The sequence below is a fragment of the Salarias fasciatus genome, chromosome 5, assembly GCF_902148845.1.
Source record: "Salarias fasciatus chromosome 5, fSalaFa1.1, whole genome shotgun sequence".
Lineage (NCBI taxonomy): Eukaryota > Metazoa > Chordata > Actinopteri > Blenniiformes > Blenniidae > Salarias > Salarias fasciatus.
The window spans coordinates 10506117-10526957 of record NC_043749.1 but is presented as its reverse complement, the minus strand read 5'-3'; the positions used below and the strand labels follow the sequence as shown (position 1 = coordinate 10526957).

The window sequence follows — 20841 nt, the reverse complement described above, 5'->3', positions numbered from 1 at the left end:
GAAAATAAACAGCTGCCTTTTTTCTTACCGTTTAAATGTTTAGCAGCCACATTCTGTCTACTTCTTTGTACACAGAGCAGGCGGTGGTTGTGGTGGCGAGTGGAGATGAGCAACGGAGCCGTTCTCTCAAAGCTCAGTGAGTGGTTCTCAAGTTTACACTGATTTTCCTAATTTATGAAAACTGTGGCCGCACTGCAAACTGAAGCCGACCACTCCTCGATCCTCAGGACGGATCATCGCTGTATATTGGCGAGAGTTGTGTGTCTCCTGTAACCCAGGCAACAGGAGCTCTAAAAATAACTTGGGACCCAATGTAGATCAACCATTTTCACTCTGGTCTCTAATTCACCGCATCTAAAAGAGAGGTACACCTCAGCCGCTCCGCAGTTACAAAGAGAGCTGCTGTCACTTTCTTTGTCTTAATATAACGACGCATTACAGCTCGAGCACAAGTGAAGCGAAAATGTGAAAATTAGCAAGGTGAAGAGGAACAAAACGCAGTTCTGTGAATAGCACTATTATGCTATTCTTAATTTGACACAGCTGTATTCAAAAGAAGACATCATGTTTGTATTTTTAAGCGATATCTCCAACAAGTCAAGCAGCAACGTAATTTTCAAGAGCTAATTTTTGATCATGATAACAGAAAACTTTATATTTAATTCATTTATTCATTAATTCTGTTGTTTTTGATCAGCCAGACTTCTGCTTGGACGAATAAACATAATTTTTTTAATTCATTTAGATGACAACCCATTTGAAAAGTCATTTTTAAAATGTAATTACATGTTTGATGTTCGACATAAATTATCTAAATCCCTTGCTGTATCTAGAACGTCAATATGACGTTAAGTATAAGACGCACGTTTAAGTCAGTATCATTTTGCGATCGTATATACATAATATACAGTGTGTGCTTTACTACAGTGTATGATTTCTTGTAATATGATACAACTTACATGCAGTAATGGAGATACAGTGATGAAAAATTTACCGTCTGGAACCTTGTAGCTAGTATTTCAGATGCCGGCTACAGGATTGTATTTACAATGCAGACAGGCATAAAATGCAAGGTTGAATTATACACAATACAATAATGTACACTATGTTTTATTGTTTATTGAGGAAGATAAAGCTACTACGGGATCTTCTGAAGTTGATTTAACATGTGATAAAATACTCACTTGTGCAGAACTGCTATCTCATTCTCAATGCTGTTTTCTTTGCCCTCCAAAGCCTTCTTGGGGATGCACTTGATAGCGACCAATCTCTGAGTTCTCTTCTCCTCGGCCAGGACCACCTCAGAGAACGCTCCCCTGAAACACAAACACACAGGACCGTCTGTCAGACCTCAGTCCATTCATCAAGGCAGGCCACTTAGACACATCACTGACATGACAAACAGAAAGGAAACTTACACTTTTTTTGCTAAATGAGCCCAACTTTTGTGATGCATTGACTGTTAAAATGTACAAAATTCTGTCTTCCTGAAGCCGAATTGTGTTTATTTTTAGCCGGCGGCCTCATCCTAAAGCATTTTGGTTGCTGAGTCAAGTTTTTGGAGAGCCTACAACCTAGTGGGATGATTTGGACATACCGAGATCGAACAGAAATGTTGATACTGGCCAGAAAATGGTCCAAATTTATAGCCTGACTCATGATGCTCATCAATCAGCAGAATGGCGACAGCACAGAATATCAGGAGTTCGTGTGGGGGTGTGCATTATGTGTGGGAAATCAGACATGATATAACTCGATTCACAGTTTGCAAAAAAACAGTTTGCAGTCGTGCTTTTCTACTGTGTAGCATGCTGATGTATGAACAACTACTTGATCTACTTTTTCCTCTCTCTGTTTCCCTACCAACAAAAATCCAGCGGGATCCAGTCAGAGGGAGAACTCAAGAATTTTTCCTTTTTCCCATGACCCATTTACCAGTGGAGGCAAGCATTTCATATGACCTCCTGCATTCTCCTCAAACTCCAAAGGACCTAAAGCTGTACCATCAAAACCCGTGATGTATAGGCCTCCACCTGGGGTGGGGCTTGACTCAAACCAGTAATGTGACGGTCACAGTGCTGTGTAAGAGAAATCCAAAATTCCTGAAAAGATGAGGCTCAAAAGCATTAATGTGCCAAAAGTGGACTGTTTTCTCAGCAAAAGCTACTAAACTCAACATCGCGGAGTCCTTGCACGCACTGGGATCTCCATGTATATGCAGCTTCCAGACATGGCGTGCAGAGATGAGTCAGAAGGTCATTTTTATGGCATCACGCATATACTCATGTCAGCAGATAACATGAGTGCGTTGACTGAATGCAGAGCCGGTCACACGAAGTTTAAAAATTCTATTAACTGGATGATGTGAGACAACTATTTTTTTTTTTTATACAAGTCAGTTGTAATATGACAAAAGCACAGATGCACATAACGTTCGCTCTCATGGATAATAGAGGAATTATGGAATGACAACGTAAACTATGCTCCCGATCAGGAGTTTGATTGGTGACTCCAAACTGGTCATAAGTGAGATTCTCTGTTATTGTGGCAGTCAGATGAGCCGTCCAGTGTGTATGTTGCTGTTCGCTTAGTGTCAGCCTGTGTGTGTGTGAGTGTGTGTGTGCGTGTGTGTATGAAATGGCAAACCAAGCTTCCTTTACTGCGACAACAGTCAGTTCCCCTTTGTCAGTGTTAGTTAATGAATAATCAATCGGATCAATGTATCAGTGGACATTTAGATACGAGTCGATTCAAATAGATTTTTAATTCAACTCTTCAGAGTTCATCAAAGCAGAGCTACCTCTCAGAACTAATCCATCTTGTGTTTTGTTTCCTCCCGAATCCTTAACAAGTCTGTCGATATATTTCTGCGTTCAGTGTCCAGCCCAGAGCCTCCGACTGAAACAAAGCTCTTCTGATATCCACTCTGAAACACCCCTTTTCATGGGATATTGCTAAAAGCCCTCATGAAATAATGAAACATATCTTCAAAGTTTTATCTGAAGCGTATGGCCGTGCTTTTATGATGCTGTTTCATCTGGTTCACATAAATGTAGAAACACTATTTTTATAAATATTCAATCAGTCAATATTCAAATTTCTGCCTTTTCTATTCCTGGAAAGCTTCACCAAGTTTTGAATGACTTCTCCTGCTCTCATTAATAACACGACATCCAATTAAATCTTGGATACTAGATACTCAAATTGTTTCTCATGACCTTTAAAATGTCGGTTTGTCCAAAACGTCTCAATACGATGCTAAAACTACACATGAAAAACCACTGTGAAATTTGTTTCTGGATAGGAAACCATTTCTGGTCAGTGTGGGTGCATGTTTACAGGAAGCACTGCTTACCAGATGTTGCACATACTTCCTGAGGTCTTGCATCCGACCAGGCATTTACATAAGATGAGTTTACGATGAACACATCTGTTTATTATGACACTATCTACAGGCACATTATAATAACCAGGCTGGTAATGAAATCATGGCACCGCCATCTTTTAAGAAACGACCCACTAGAACCTACAGTACAGATGTTGACCCACAGCTTAAGACTGGAATATGATCCCCTGCTTAAAAATAAAGCCACGCTTGTCTCTTGCATCACTATCGCTGTGCCCACAGATAGCAGTACGTGTGGGCAGAGAGGAACCACAGCCATCCAGCCGGTGAGTTTACAGATACTTTATCTGGCGAACAGGGGAGGACTGCACGCTTTCGTACCAGTGTGACCGACCACGTCCTCCATTAACAATGCCGTCGTCTGTGCAGAGCCAATGCCGTCCAGATAAGTCAAGCGAGTTGCATCACGTTTTGCAACAAAGCAGAATGGCGGCGTTGCTTGATATCTTTTTGCTGAAATTTTTAGAAAATACTGTATACAGCAGGCCAACTGATGCTACACTCACCTCACAGAAAAGCACATTATAACCTCTGGTTTTCACACTGAACACTTGTGAGAGTAATCAATAGACAATCAGATGATCTCCCTTTCATTAGCCGTAAAACTAACAGTGAGCTCTGAACCCGGTCTGATTAAAGTCGACAGCTGCCTGGAGAGTGAAGCCTTGTGGCCACATTTCAAGAAGAAAGTAAAACTGCCACAGAAAGGCCATTAGCTTTGGCAGGAATCCAGCTGTGTGGAGGGGTTTGTCAGCGCTGCACATTCCTCTGCAGCATCTGGAGGATCGCGTTGACATTCTCCATGCATGCACTGACAGACCGGGTGACTCTGGGGAAGTGTCAAACAGCGGTTCGCACAAACACTGGGAACATTTAAGAACTCCAATATGTCTTTGACAACATAGTTGTGGGGTTTCTTTTTCCCCCCACATGCAGTTTCACACTTTACCAAATTAGATAATGATGTTGTCACTTTGATAAAGTAAACTGCTGGTAAGTGAAATACATAGGAAAGCAATCAACAAGACAGGATCTGCACATGCAGGATATGAAGAATAGAATCTTTGTATTGTGACTTCCTGTGACCCAACATTACTGGCTGCTGTTTTCAAGAAGTTACAGAAGACATTTCCTTCTTTTTCAGGATCAGGAAACCTTATTGTTCATTGTGCAGAGACCTGTTCCACAACAGGTTCAAAGAAACCCATTAGCAGTTATGTCTTTCCTGTTGTTACTCTTGGTAATCAGAGGTAATTGTCCATATATCCCTCCTCTGGGTTATGGATCCCCATTCATGCTGAATTATTGTTACCAGGGATTCAAAGTGATCAAATATATCTTCCCTCCAGAGGGATTAACTCTGGGTCACCAGCAGATCAAACAAAATGAAATGAAATAAATTGTTTGTTTTTTTTTTAACAGTGCAAAGGAGTTATAAACTGTTCTATATAGAGAGTGAACTTTCCCAGTTACCTTCAAACTCCTATACTTTGCCTCTTTTATTCCAAGGTATTTTCTGGCAGAATTCTGGGCATTCTGCAATTGAAAATTTTAAAATAAAAAAAAATAAAAAAAAATTAAAAAAAAACGTTTACGAGTATAAGAGATCTATCTTTACATGAAGACGCACAATTTATGGGCCAGTTTTGGTTTTGAACTAAATCTTAACTGCAATTTCCTTTCATCGGTTTTACTTTACATTCAGTTCTAAACTGTTATAATGAGTCATTTATTACCTCTATACAATAATTATTATCTAAAGTCAGATAGAATAACAGAGCATGCTGGAAAGAAGTCTGCATGCTCAACCTGAAAAACACGAATTTGATGCATTCCTGTCATTTCATACGTTAGACGAAGCGTAAAGAGAACTAATTTACTCCCAAAGTACTTGCTGTCACTTGGTGGGAACTTCAAGGCTTGGAATCAAAATGTTGAAAACCTTCAGGGTAAAAGCTACATTTTGAACAATTTCACACACTGAGGGCAATGTCCATGGACACTGATTTAGATTATAGATTTAGATTAGATTACAGATTTTATTATAGATTTGCAAATAATCCAGAGATCTGAAATGATTAAGAAACTACAAAACCGCACTTAGAAACTGTCCATCATAAACAGGATGCACCACATGAATGCTAAAATAAATCATTTTCTCTCGTTTCAGGCTCCTTTTTTCAGCAATAAAATGAGTTTCTTCATGAACGGCCTTCTGATTCCACCTCTCCGGAGCCAAAACTAACAACGCTTCCATCAGTTCTGTTCCCAATCTCTTAATAACAGGTTCACGCCTCTTATGGCATTTCTGTAGATAATGACATGGGAATGCACGGCAGCAGAGTATAGGGAGCAGCGAGCAATGTATGGAACAAAAGATAATCTTGTGAGTGGCGTGCGGCAGTGTGACAGCGTAGCGAGTTTTTCAACAGCGTTCAGGAAAATGAATGACTTCATATCTTCAAAAGTGTCAAACCGAAGGACCAGCGTGACCCAGAGCATGAGGAAGACCTGACAAGAAACGCTCCAGTGAAGGAAACCCGGCGGAGAGCCGTCCCACAACTATGAGGAACATGACTGTGATGAATATTTGATGGGTGGAGCGAAGTGTGTTGTGAGTTTGCTGAAAGCTTAATCTTAGCAAAGGAGGTTTCAGATGGATTATAAAAAAAACAACTGTGTTTACTGAGCTGTTCCTGCTCCAAACAGGACATTCTTATCACCGCCATGGGACCCGGGTCCGGGGAGCGTACGCGCACGCACACACACAAAAAGCTCTTAGCGACTTAACCCTTTGTAAAAACACTCCTGCCGCTGTCCAAACACAGTGGGGCGTATCATCAGGAATTCTCCACACACATGAAGACAAATACGCTTAGTAAGATGTACAGCTGTAGAGCCTAAAGCTGCTCAAATATTTGAACTAATTCTATTTTCAAACATGTTATACCCTGTTAAGCAATGAAACTAGAGCACTTTCTTTTTTAAATCACCTCCTGGATCAATGGATGCCCCCCCCCCCCCCCCCCCCCCCCCCCCCCCCGCTTTGAAGACAGATGTTCAACGTTGCCTTCAGTCTGTCCTCACACACGACTGTTACGCTTTTACTCTGTACCTCGGGTGAATTCAAAATCACCAAGTCTTGCATCTTTTCCTCTCTTTTTTTCTGGGTTTTCCGACAATTTATTGCCACATTCTTTAAATGAAACATTTAAGATGTTGTAGAAATAAACGCCAAGACCTTCGAGTACCAACTGTTAATCACACGTTGTTGGTTATTTTCACTATCTGTTGTCACACTTGTGTCCACGCCAACGCAAAGATGCTTGATACATGTGCTAAATGAGCTATTGTGTAAGGCACGCTTTTCTAAAAATACTCCTGCTATGTTGTAGCATTTTAGGAACACTGACCAAAACTCCAACTCAGCCTCCAACCCATTGTGCCATCTGTCCCGCTGAGAAGTTGGTCAAGAAGGTGTGTAAGCAGATGACAAAATGGTAACTGTGGAAAGGTCACACACACATAGGGACGGACCAGATGGTCCAATCAGAGCTGAGAGAAACCCCACTGTGATTCTGGCCCGGACACACAGAAAGACCATCTTTACTCTGTGGGCCTTTCAAAAGTGAGGATCTGTTCTGCACAACCACAACCAACAGTCGCTCTCCTGAAACGTGAAGGGGTTTAGAGCAGCAGTATAAATGTTACAGTATGAGTCACGATCTATGATCCTGCCTTCGTGTTTCACCTTCTCGTAGAAAAACACCAGTTAACGCTCGTTTGATTAAAAACTAAGTCCAAATTAAACCTCAGTCTACTGAGAATAGTGTAATATGTGTTATGTTTTGACAAATTCATCATTGTCTGGAACAGACACGCAGTGAAAGACGGGTTTAGACTCCAGAGCGAACGTTCACATTCAAATATAACAGCAGCTGACTGAGAGACCACTATGCTTTTACCTCGTTTAAGTTTTTCTTTTATTCAAGCTTCATCTTCTTCAATTGAGTTCAATCATTGAGGAAAATAAAATATCTCGGACTGCTTATCCTGACAGTAACAGAGCCTTCTCTTTTTTAAATATAAATAGTAGGAATATTCTCCCAATCTTTGGGAATCACCAGATATTAGAACTGCAATGAGAAAGAGATTTGTTTGGTTCTCTGAAAACTGAACATAATCACTGATATATCATTTTGTTAACCCTCATCTTAATAATCCTTTTTGTATAAATTTAGCGATGGAGCTCGTACATCTGACTCAGCGTGACCCCAGGACGCTGCAATGACTCACTGAGAGTTAATTTATTAACTATTACTTGAAAACCGGTGAGCCAAATGAGAAAATAAGAACAATGAGTAATATAAGTCACATCTGAAACGGTTCCCGACAGGAATTAGATAAGATGTTTATCACTTACAAAAAGTCATCAACAGTTACAACATTTACTCATTTTGCTTAAAGTGTCTCATTCCAACAGCTGTAGATCAATGCATGCTGAGGTGTGACAGGTTTTTGTATTTTTAAAACAGAAAAAAAAAAAAAAAAAACGTTAGCTGTGCTGATTTCACAGTTCGTTTCAAAGTTAAAATCTCATTCCTATTTTTGCGCTAAACAATGTAGTTCCCAACAGATGATCAAACCAAAGAAAGTTAGCAAATATCTGTTGAAGAGAGTCGACCACCTGGCCAGTCAAACACACGTATTTCAGTCGCCACGACAAGAAGAAAGCGTTCTGACAGGAGATTTGTAATATTTGGCATTGGCTCATCAGGCAGTCTGGAATTCAGCAAATATCTGGATGGTTTTTACTCTGTGGCTAATTTAGGCCTAAACTACATTAAGGGGAAAAATGTTCGTTACAAACCCTCTACGTTCATGAAAAAGTGCAGTTGCAAAGACGAAAAAAAATTCTGAACCAAATGATACAGCGGATTGTAATTAAGCTGGAAAGCAAGACGTATATTTCCCCAAGGACTTCTAGAGAAAATAGCCATAGAGAAAGTCTTTTCAAGCTTGCTGATATGTGGACAGCTTGAAATTACGGGAATGTGGTTAATAAGGGATTATAACTGTGTGCGAAGACTGTGGGAAGATGTACATGACAAGCCGGGGAGTGTATTAAAAACTGTTAGGGAGGATATATTGCTGTGAGCAGATGGAGATGCATAAGTGGGCCAGACAGTGGGCATATACATGTGTGTGTTTGTGTTAGACTCTGTGTGTGTGTGTGTGTGTGTGTGTGTGTGTGTGTGTGTGTGTGTGTGTGTGTGTGTGTGTACGTGTGTGTGTGAGAGAGAGCATGTGGGCGACTGAGTGTGTATTCCAGGAACTAGAGGCTATGCCATGCTGAGCTGTGCTGTGCTGAGATGCAGACTTCTGTTCGAATTAGGTCAGGGCAGGGCTGAAGGGCTGAGGATGCCATAAGCAGGGATGGATTTTCAGGATTGGGTCGGAGTTGGAAGTTCCAAGTTGTCATATTTGTCAACGGCGGAGCGTAACTCTGCTGGCCGTGTCCAGACGATGACTGGATCGCAATCAATCAATCCTCCGTGACTGTTTTTTTTCTTCTTCTTCATGTTTCATATCTTGGCTTCCGGGTGACCAGCGGAGTGTCAAAACATAAATCATGTCTGCTCACGCAATCTAGTATAGGGGGAGGCAATAACAAGACGGATGAGGAGAAAGAGACAGGCTCGCGTGCCACGAGCCTTACTCATAACTCCTGTATGATGTGATCGGGGCAGAGGAAGAATTACATGGGAAAACACCGTCCTGTGCCCCCTCGCTCTGAGGCCCGCAACAGAAGCTGCACAATATGTCCGCCTCCTTATTTTTTAATGAAAGAAAACCTCAGCTAATCCCATCCCGCAGCTTAAACACAATACATCTTTTTGGCTAAAGACAACCCAGGAAAAGCAAAGTAATTCAATCATTTTGAACTCTAAGTCCACCGATGTCTCTGGGCTACATCCCTGCTGAGAAACAGATATTACTGGCTTAAGGAACGATGAGGCAACTGGAATTGTCATAAAAGTCTATCGCAGGAATATGGCGGGAAGAAAACAACGGTAATGGAAGAGGAGAGAGGGAGAGTAAGGACAGAGAGAGGGGGGAAAAAATGCAATGAGAAACAGAGATGAAAAATAGATGAAGTGGGGCAGCTCTCATGCTGGGAGACTCATCTGTTCCATAAAGGTGGCCATTTCCTTTTGTCTCAACTATTTTGATAATCATCACTTTGAATTCATGATTGCGACTCGACACACACACACTGATGAGCAAGCAGGGAACAGAAATAGCCTCCAAAAAGTCCATCTGGGCTGACAGTCCTTTAAATACGGGCTCTCACAGTGTCGTCACCTCAAACACATTCATTAAAATACGTGATGACAGGAAATATGGTGGCGAATGAACATGTAAGTCATGCTGATTTTTTTTTTTTTTTTTTTGCCTGGAATTGAGGTAAACTATATCACAGTATGCGCTCCAACAACATGCAATTACTGTAAAATAATAGAAATATTTTATATGCTCTGTAAAGATGTTCAGTGAAAAAAATGTTGCATGTTTTGCTTATCTCATATTCTATTTTCTTTTAACTCCCCCATATCTTCTCCCAGTGTTTTATCTTTTGGCACGACTAGAAAATGTGTGCATGATCTACATCAGGAGGCTCATCTTATGCATCAGTACATTCCTGAAAACAGACTGTAAGGAGTTCAACTTGCTGCGTTAGTCTACCGTCTGGTAAATTCACATTTTAATTAAAGCCTGGGAATATAATCTAATTGATTACTGGATAATGACAGAAACCAAACCCAAAAAAACCAACAACATACATTTTAAAAATCATGTAAATGTAATTAGGACATTAGCAGAGTTAAAGTCCCTTCTCTTATCACACCTAAATTCATTCACACAAGCATGAGCGTCCAAACACTCCAAACACACACATACACACCAATTAGTGCGGATTATTGAACCTTTCCACTCATAAGCAGAGGGCTCTCAGACAAAGTGGCAAATCAGAGTTAAAACCCATGTATTCTCGCCAAGAGGCACAAGTGTGAGGGAAACAAATGGAGAAAAAGGTTCCTCTTTTGACTACCAGATTCTGTCCGAGCCCCGACTGTGAGTTCTGCATCGCAAAACAACAACAAACCGCATGGCTTCTGGGTATAAACTTCAAAACGTCAGTAGGACGAGCTCACACAATCACAGAATCTTTTATTCATGCATAATCAAAAGTATGACTAACATGTAAAAACCATGAGAGTTTAATCATTTAACTCTCATGTGGAGGATAGGTTCACTCCTGTGATGTTCTGCACAAAAAGAGAAAGGTTTGAGTCAGAGAGCGAGAGATGTGTCAGTCTGCGTGCGTGCTCGAGTGCTCACGGTTGGAAAAAAAAAAAAAAAACAGAAGTGTGATGAATGGACCCTCTTTATCCATTCACAGGGGTGGCGAGAGAGAGACTGTAGTGGTGGAGAGGCACGGGTCAACAAACGGAACGAACCAACGGGGCACAAATACGAGAACTTTGACAGCGTGTGCAGAACATACGGCAACAATTAGCGATAACGGGAACCTTTTACTCTCCTCTGTCTCTCACATACCGGCGTACAGACAAGCAGCACTCTTTCCAGATCAATCGTGGCCAATAGCTGATTATCCGTCCAGCACGGGGCAGGGGCCACTGGGTCACTATTCGCCATGAGTGACAGAGGCAGGCTGGGGCCGATCCATCAGGCCTACCGATTTTAGATGATTACAGCACACTGCCCGACTCTCGCTCTCCAAGTCCTCCTAAGCCCCGTCCCTTGTTGCTTCATGTCCTCTGTGTGATCACCATCTATTCCGGCCTTGGAAATGCCAAGAACTTCCCCTCACCGCTCGCGGCATGAGAACATTTGCAACCATTTAAATGTCAGAAAAGTCAGCGTGGTTCATCTGTGCAGTTTGTCATCAGCAGAGAAATCCCAAAGTCTGCGGTAGAGTGTGGGAATGCTTAAAAAAGCAAAAATATATTCAAAACAGAAGCTAAAAGGCCAGCAGACACGAAGAAGGGCCGGTTACTATACAAACACATAAATTCCTCAAATGAGATCCAGCAAAAGATTTTCAAAAAAAAAAAAAGAAAAAAAAACTGACACTAAAAACAGTTCTGAGCATAAACAAAAAAATAAATAAATCTTGATAACTGTGTCTTTTACAGTACAGCACAACAGATGCCAATAATTTATACTAATAGCATCCATACAATAACATTGTTAACCCCCACATACATCAGCTATCTGTCAATAACCTTTCAGATTCATATGATCACACACTGAAAGTGATGCCGCAGCCAATATTTGAAATTCTCTTTGTAAAGAAAAGGGTGTAATGAGAATATAAAACCTTCAACACCAAGAAGACGGGGGGACGTGTGTGACTGTGCTCTACTGGAGCTTCTTGTGACACTGTTGTTTTGCAATAAACTAAAAATGTGACCGTGACAGTAGCTTGCTACTCGCCTTTAATCTGAGGTTTGCTTGTACTACCCCAAAGAGGATCTGCAGCCTGGTTGGTGTTCAGCCGAGCTGTGTGTCTCATCATCCCTGCATAATGAATGCTTTAATTTCAGCTGAAAATCAAAGGGCAGCAGGATGCTCTGGGATCCCCATTTAACAGCGAACGCAGTGTGAAACCAGGAAAAAGGGAGCAGGTGAGAGGGAGGGTGGGGGGAGCCATAATGGAGCTGGATTTCTGACAGCAGGGACTTGGTTTTCAGAAGGGGTCGGTCACATGAGAGCGAGAGGGAGGAGCGTAGATTAACATAAGTAAATGAAATGAAAAAACGAAAGACGGGAGGCGAGAGAGGATTTGAGTTGATTGCAGGGAAACTGCCATTGTCTGTTTGTGCATTATTAATCCCCGTCTGGTTTGATTACCAAACATGTGGCTGCATCTGGGGATTATCGGGCCAGACCAATATGGGCCACTGGCGTGGAGTTTAAAGTAACTGTGTCGCTGATAATTATGTCACTGAAATAACCTAAAGAAAATGACAGAGTGTGAGAAGTAACATGCTTTTAGACTTGCTTTGCAGAGTCTGAAGAACTGATGAGTATATAAACCTAATCCAAACAGATGGTCCAGAATTGTTGATTATTATCAGTCATTAGTACAGACTGCATGCTTGTAGTATAAATGACCAGATTTAGCATATGCTTGGTTATTTTTTTTATACTTTTGGCTAGCAGGTATCTGATTTAGACAGGCTCTCCTTTTCGATATGTAATTACATCATAAATTACCAGCAGCGCTGCGTCTTTGTAACCAAAATATCAGTGGATAACAAACTAGTGTAACATGAGTACATTCACAGATAGATACGTGTGTGTGTGTGTGTGTGTGTGTGTATGTGTGTGTGTGTGTGTGTGTGTGTGTGTGTGTGTGTGTGTGTGTTTTCCTGTACAAAAGAGAGCTGGTTTATCTGCTGCACAATGAAAACATATGCAGCCGGTGGTGGATTATTAATAGCAAATCAAAAACTTTGTTTCCATAGTTACTGTTTGAGTCCATTATGGAAAGTGTCTCCGGTTGTTACCAAGACAACAATCCAGAAATGGCAAATGAATGTGGCACACAGCTGAGCGATGCGGCGCACCGGTAATCTCCCCGTGAACAACCTCAGCCCTGAAATGGGGACAGGTGTGGAAGTGGAGGCATGACGGCAAAGCATTTAGGAGAGATGATAAATTAGATGTAACGTCTGATCAGGTTCCCCGTGAGATATTAACAAACGCTACAGAATAAATCATCTTCACACATCGCAGCTTAGGTTTGGTCGTCGGTTTGGTGAGTGCTCACACAAATGAATCCGTGTCTGACACGGATGTTGACGTACGGAAGAGGAGTCTGAAGCGAAACACCTTGGATAAACATCCTGTCTCATGACTCTCACCACCCACAGTGACAGAACACACATCCGACAGTTATTCTAATGATTAAAACTATTTAAAACGATTTTCTAATAGCTTCAGCTAGACATTTCAATGTGGGATGATACAGAGGTAAATACCCAGTAACACACCCTGAGATAGTCAGAACTCAAGACTGGAACTAATGTCACGTTCAGCTCAAACACATATGTTTGTAGCCATAATAGTGTTCAGGAAAATGGTGGTATTCTCGTTTCACTGGTGACACCAGATTACATGAGGAAGGGGCCATTCTTTCTACACAGAGATCCAGGATGTGCTGGTTATGTTTTACAGCTAAACACTGTGACGAGAAACATGTTGTGTTCTTCTGCAGGTGGTTTGTCTACATTCATTTCCACGGGGAGATGTTTTGGTCACTACAGCTTTGTATATACAAAAACCAAACAATGTTTTTTTATCCTTGACAGCTGCTTTTGTTATTAGGTACAATCTGATTGAATCCGATACAACAACATAACAATGACTGCTTTGTTGGGCGTATCATGTTCGGTTTTCACTGAAACTGCATCTGAGGTGTTGCTCAGTGATGTGCTAATTTATGATCCACTACTCGCCAACAGATGTCTCTCAGGCACTGTTTTTATTTACATTATAAGAGCGGATTACCAGTGCAACACTTTTTGGAATAGTCTAGATTTTAAATCAACCCAGCTGGTGAAGTCACCAGTATATAACAGGACAAAACACAAAGACATGTTGACAAATTCACACTTCAGTGCAAGTTTTTAGATATTTGGAGAAAAAGTAAAATACAGTGCATACTTCAAATAGAAAGGTTCTAAAATAAGGAAGCTATTCCCACTATCGAGTGAGCACACAGACCACCGCTGTGCAGTTCCCCAAACACATGCTTGTTAGGTTAACGGCTCCAAACGCTCTGTAGGTGTGAACATGAGAGGGATCGTCTGACTCCGTGTGACGGACTGGCAGCCAGTCAAGTGTGTACGCCGCCTCACACCCGAAGTCAGCCGGGAAACGCTAAAGCCCTCGTGACTGCACTTTGAGCAGAGTGGATACAGAGGATGAGTGAATCAGAGTGAAATAAAAGATGTCATTATCTACAGGGTGACCTTGCGTTCTTATGGAGTCCTGTTTGCATTAAAAAGGGCAAAAAAATAAACCTGACAAAAGTGCAGTCCGAAGCAAAGAGAGATACGTTGACAAAACTGCTCTTCCTCACCTGAGCTGCAGAAGCGCAAACTACAGCGAAGCCGCTCTCCTCACCACCGCATGAATGGGCTAATTTGCAGCCATAAAAATGCCCGGCAGGCACAGATGCGCAAAAAGAAGGCCACACACAAATGACGGAGCTGCGAGCGCTGGCTGCGCGCAAGAACAGTCACCAAATACTTGGTGACACTCATGTGGGCTCGGCTATACGAGTTGCTGTAAGTCTCATCGAGCTGTGTTGGTATAAAGCAGCTCAAAAAGAAAAATCACAGTTCTATTTTACAACCAAGCAAATGCTGGCAGCTAATGTATCAGCATAAATCTTTCTGTAAAGGGTGAGGCTCTGACGGCATGTAATTATTCTCAGTCCATTTGGACCTGAGTGCACTTTACACAGTGTGATCACTATACTCTCCAGCAGCAGCAATAATTACATGGCTAAATATATGCACGACGAAATATCCAATCAATTTAATAGAATCTGCTGAAAAAAACACATCCTTATTCAAATGTGCTTTGTTCATATGAGACATCCACTTACTGATAAACATCACATGTATAATTAATAAACACACACACACACACACACACACACACACACACACACACACACACACACACACACACACACACACACACACACACACACACACACACACACACACACTTTATATTCAGACTGTAGCCAAAGAAAAAGCATTGTGCAAAGATGAAAGGGGAGTGCTTCATATAAGTAACTCACGTTCCCAAGATGTCTTTGAAATCATAAATCTCCTTCACATCTGCAGTCTTCTTTTTCCAGGCGTGGCATTCCTCTCCCAGTGGCATCTTCTTGTTGTGACGGTCAGAAACTAAACTAATGAGGAAAAGCAGGAAAAGGAATAAAAAAGGGTTAATATTATCAGTAATTTGTCTGCGTCAACTCCCCAACAGCTGGCTTATACTTCGATGGGGCTCATAATCGTAAGGTGATTTCACATTTCAAAACATGGACAACATCTTAGCTGCGTCTCAAACTTTTTCAAACACACTGATGGTGTACACTGTTAGCAACACTTGGAAAATACTGGTGAAATTTTTAGTTTCAAGTTAAAGGAAGTTACCCTGACTGTACTAACATCATTAGGTTGTGGTTACTGAAATTAGCATTAACAGAGTCTGCGTGGTCCCTCTGGAAATTATTTTTCTACAGACTATAAAAGAAAAAAAAAGTACTAAAATGAAACATTTGTGCATTATCTAATTATTTGAACAGCAACGAAAAAAACTCTTGAAGTTAAATCATGTACAAGCAGAAAAGTCACTCGTGTTTCACACTGTCAGCAAAGGAAACAAGTGCAAATTACAGCTGAATGTGGTGCAGCTACGTGGCAAACCAACAGCATCCTGTTAGATTAAATTCACCACCCTAAACTGACGGAGGCTGGATATGAATCCTGCTTCGTTTCATATGTAAAGCACTGACAACAAAACCTACTAATCAGAAGCTCGGACAGCACATTATCCATTTTACTGAAACACCTGTTCCTTACCTCCGTTTGTTTATGTGAGGAGTGTTTACAACTTCTGTTCATTGACTGATCACAGCAGCTTTGTATCATTTCACTATTTCTCTATTATATTGATTGGATTTCTGGGTGTAAAAAAGTTCCAATGCTTCTGCCTCTTATCCCACTTCAATATTACACACGGTGTGCTTCTGACAGTACTGAAAAGGTCACGGTATAAATGTCTGATACACTTACAATCTTGCTTGTGATGTTGAGGAAAAGCAGTGGCCACCATCATGATTAGTGTATAGACACAAGCCTCTATTTCTATGTTTTCTGGTAGATTTTGAATCTTCCAGAAATCTCTAAAGTTCAAGCCCAGAGCCAATCACTCCACAAGGTCCAATTTTGTTTAGCCTGCACCCTGTCCTAAAATGTTACTATTATTTTGGTACAAACAAGACAGATAAATGAAACTGATAGGTCCGTTTGTTTTAACTTGTGAAGGGATCATTGTGGAGCATACACAGCAATCACAATCAATATCTATGCTATCCAAATGGCATGACAAGTGGGCATCAAAAGGAAGAAAGAGTTTGTTCAGATATGGCTAGCTCATATCCCATTTACATGAAAAATTTAATAGCTCTCATCAAAACATAGCACTTTCTTTAAATGTTTCATATAATGTCACGAGGTTCTGATGGCTCTTGGGAACATTCACATCACAAATATTTGGACAACATCTTCATATATGGTCTTTGAGTTATAACTACGAGAAACATGCATTCCAGTCATGGCAGTAATGTCAGAAAATATGTATCACATAACAAATGCTCTTTTCAAAATCTGCTCTAAATGTACAGAAAACATCTTTTGTTCAGATTTGTTATGAAAAGTTGTCAGTGCAATCAGGCTCCTGCATATTTATAATCAACAAGAATTTGTTTCATGACACTACAGTAAAGCCAAGCCCAGTTTACACTCAGGAATTAAGGAAATTATATTTAGAAACCAAACGACTGAGTGTTTCTTTATGAAGAAATACTAACCGAAATTAACTTTGTCATCGGTTTTTTGGTCCAGATCATAAAGGAATGATCTCTGGTACAGTGGTAAACTTTGAGTCACAAACACACTAAGATGTTTGTCCTAACCACACTTTCAAAGGACCCTTCTTACTCAGTTATCATCATTTAAACCCAGAAAGTGCCTATAACTCAAGACCTCCAGGACTAAAATAGCCCTGTTCATATCACCGTGCCTCACTCCTCCTCTGTTCCTGCTGCTTGCCTGGCAACTTTACAGCCAGCCTGTCTATATATGAGATAATGTAACGCATTGTTCTGGATCGCACAAGTGCTGCGTTGATAAAGACTTTATAACAAGGCAGCTAATCATCCTCCAACTGCTTCAGAATCAGCTCAATTCAGTGCTGAACTGTGTGTGTGAGGCACATTAAGCCATCAACAGGGGACATCTACAGTCATTTCAGAGTTATTGTTACTGGGGCATGGACGATCACGGCTGCAGTCACACACACACATGCACGCACACACTTACGCACGCACGCACGCACGCACGCACACACGCACGCGCGCTCTCTCTTGCTACCTCCACTAATGCCAGAAGTCAGCTTCATACGTGTCGCCATGGAAACCCAACGTCACTGCGGCGGTATCTGGGAGTCTAAATTGCTTTAGTGTCTAATGGCAGGTGGCAGCTGAGCCGGGAATCATTCTGGTTACTTCAACTGGATGCAGTATGTCACATTTACTTTAAATGTATTTTATTCATAAAAAAAAAGTCATGTTAAAGCACCATGACCGTGGCTTGTAGTTTGCATTTAAAAATCCCATCTGAGCTGATTTTTAGACCGCATCATTTGTTATTTTTGAGCAACTGAAGTAAAAGGAAGCGTGTCTAAATGAGACATGAACAAACAGCATGCAAAGTAACGTGCTTAAGGGAAGCAGTAAGAGGAAGTCCAGCTGAAAGTGTGTGAGAGCTTTGCCGGTAAATCTGACATTTTGCAGCCTCTGCTCGCAATTCCTAATAAGTACCGGAGAGGATAAACAAACAGAATATAGAGCAGAGCGTGACTCCATTCCAAAGTACGTCTGACCAGTCTCCTTCGATGGAACCTTACGATCCATTACAGGCATGATTTTCATGTCAATGTTTTCATTACAATGTGATCTGGAGTAAATTGAAGTTGTACTATTTATATAAATATTAGGATATTAGTGTTTTTAGATACACTGGGATGACATGTAACTTTTTATCGTCTGGTCAATAGGATTCAGGATGATGTAGTGAAAATTCATGGAGGCAACTTTGTACTTTTGACTGTTTTCAACAAAAGCAAAGCCTATTGTATGGTGCCAGTTACAACTCTATGATGACAAGAATAAAACAATTGGAAAAAAAATCAGTATAGACAAGTGGGAAGAAAAACAAACCAAAACAACGGTTGCACCTTTATTCTTATTGTCAGTGTCGAACCAGAATTCAGGCAGACCATGACAGTGGTTCGATTTAAAAATAACAACGCGGCTTTTTTTATTTTTTTTAAAGGAAGCTGAAGAAACAGTGAAAACACCTCTCACATACTGCTTGTTTGTAGCATCTCACCTTGCTCATACGTAAATACATGTATATTCACATAAATTCATGCACTGTGAGTGAGCGGTGCTCAACATCAAAGTCATTTAAAAAAAAAAAAAAATCTATGAAAGCATCAACCTTCACTTGCCACTGGTTACCCAGCAAATGGTTCTGGTTTTCATTGGGCAACCTCATGTCACATGTAAAACAGCACGCCAAGCCACTGGAGCTTTAGGGACATTTGTATAGATGAGCAAGGGGGTCTGTTTGTTTCAAACAGGCACAATGCTATAAACAGCAGAATCAGGTTTATGTTTCAGACACACGGGGGCAGATCAGGGCAAAGCTTAAAAGTATAGGAGAGAAGAGGAAAGACACATGCAGGTATGAGCATGTAGAGGGCCACAGAGGCCCCTGAATGTCCACAGATGGCATGACTTGTTGGCCAGTACGGTAAGCTGCTCAGACCCCAAGAGGCAAAAGGATTTAACAAGCTTGAGATCAGGAGATGCACAATATCAAAACCACATTCCCTGAATACTAGGTGACATGCAGCATTCACCCTGGCTGGAGACTGACACAGAGAGAGTCGCTGTACTCACTGGTTTCCCATTCCTGTGTTGTGCAGTGGACAGAAGAAACACACATATACACACGACGACAGTTAAGTGTGACAAAAATGAAACGTAGTTACAAGTTAGAGCGCAGCGTACACTGCAGTGGCGTTAAAATGAGTGGTGACACTTAAACACACGCATAGTGACACAGAATCAAAGATGAACACAAAAAAAATGCCAATGGTGGAAAACAATATATATCTCAGTTTTAAAATGAAACGTATAATAAAGTCTGTTTGTATCAACTTTTTTCTTTAGATATCAACACTTTACATTTATAATGATGCTACCAAACCAACAAAGTCACTCGTTGTTTCTTATTTGCCTCTGAAAACATTCAAATATTGATCTTGGCTCAATTTTACTACTATTATGTCATATCTCACTAGACAGTCTGGCACAGCTCCAAACTGTGAGGACTGCTCCTGTCAAGTTCTAAAAAAAACTCATGGATCAAACATACCAAAAATATTCCATTCCTGTTCTTACTATACTTCTATATAACTCACAGTGGTTTTTTTTTCTCTTTTTATTTTGCAATAGTTTATGCATGTAGCTACATTTTGGAAATTTAGTGTTTTTAAACAATTTGAAGACAAGAACACATGTACAAGTTGTCCAGAATGAAGCACACAGAAAATGCTGGAGATGAAATGGTAAAACTCTGTTCACATTTTGCACAAAACAGCAACAACAAACAGATTCAATAGGTCGAACTGTTGACTTAGACAAATAAGTTGGAGGACAAATGCCCTATTTTGCCTGCTAGGTGATATTTAAAGACAACAGACAAGAACCAAGTGGTAAATCACTGTTAATCTATGTTATGTCTGCTTTACTAGTCATTACTACTGAATTCAGAGAACAGGTGCCATCCAAAACAGCACCATCCTTGGCTTGTATGAGTGTCTGACTGGGAGCACACAGATTTCTAAATCGCAGTGTGATTGGTCAGCCGGTGTCAATGACGCACAACAAATCTCCTTTCAAGAGGAGCTCATTAATTGATAAGCAGACTTCTTACAAGATCCCACAGACTGAAGAGGGGAGGAGAGAGAGAGAGAGAGATTAAGAAAGAGAAAGTGAATGAGTCTGAATGAAAATGGAAGGAAAGGGAAACATTCAGAGTATTGTCTTTGGGAACAAATTCACACGAAAAAGCATCGTCACCATATTTTCTTGTAAACATCAACGCCACCCTGTCATTAATAGTCAGATTACACTAATTAAACTTGACTTAATCCACACGAGCAGTGTAGTCCCAGTCAACGGAAGTGGACGAGTCACTTCGGTCCCTGACACACTCCATGTCAGTATCTGATCTTCCTAACTGCAGGTTCAGTTTCATTCAAGTCCCCCTCATGTGAATGAGAGGGAAATGACCCCAGCGAGGCTGCTGTCATCTCCACCCGCCTCCCTCATAGAGTGACGCTATAGAGAGTTATTCCAAAAGTAAATCACACTTAAAATGCAATCAAGAACACACACACACGCACGCCCATAATAAAAGTCCAGATAAGGCTGAGTGAAGGTTTACTACAGTTCGTGTGATAAT

General features: G+C 40.9%; 1 protein-coding gene across 2 annotated transcripts in view; it reads right to left on the bottom strand.

Moving 5' to 3' along the window:
* Positions 1-20841, bottom strand: part of camk1b (calcium/calmodulin-dependent protein kinase Ib) — a 31090-nt gene that overhangs the window by 10035 nt on the left and 214 nt on the right. Inside the window, exons 2-4 of one of the 2 annotated variants that reach the window (XM_030091407.1) lie at positions 19272-19291; positions 15315-15428; positions 1185-1316 (exon numbers count right to left, since the gene is read on the bottom strand). In XM_030091407.1, coding sequence (XP_029947267.1) covers positions 1185-1316; positions 15315-15428; positions 19272-19282 — 257 coding nt within the window. In that variant the 5' untranslated portion in view covers positions 19283-19291. The remainder of the gene's footprint in view (positions 1-1184; positions 1317-15314; positions 15429-19271; positions 19292-20841) is intronic. The other variant, XM_030091408.1, reaches the window with a different exon arrangement.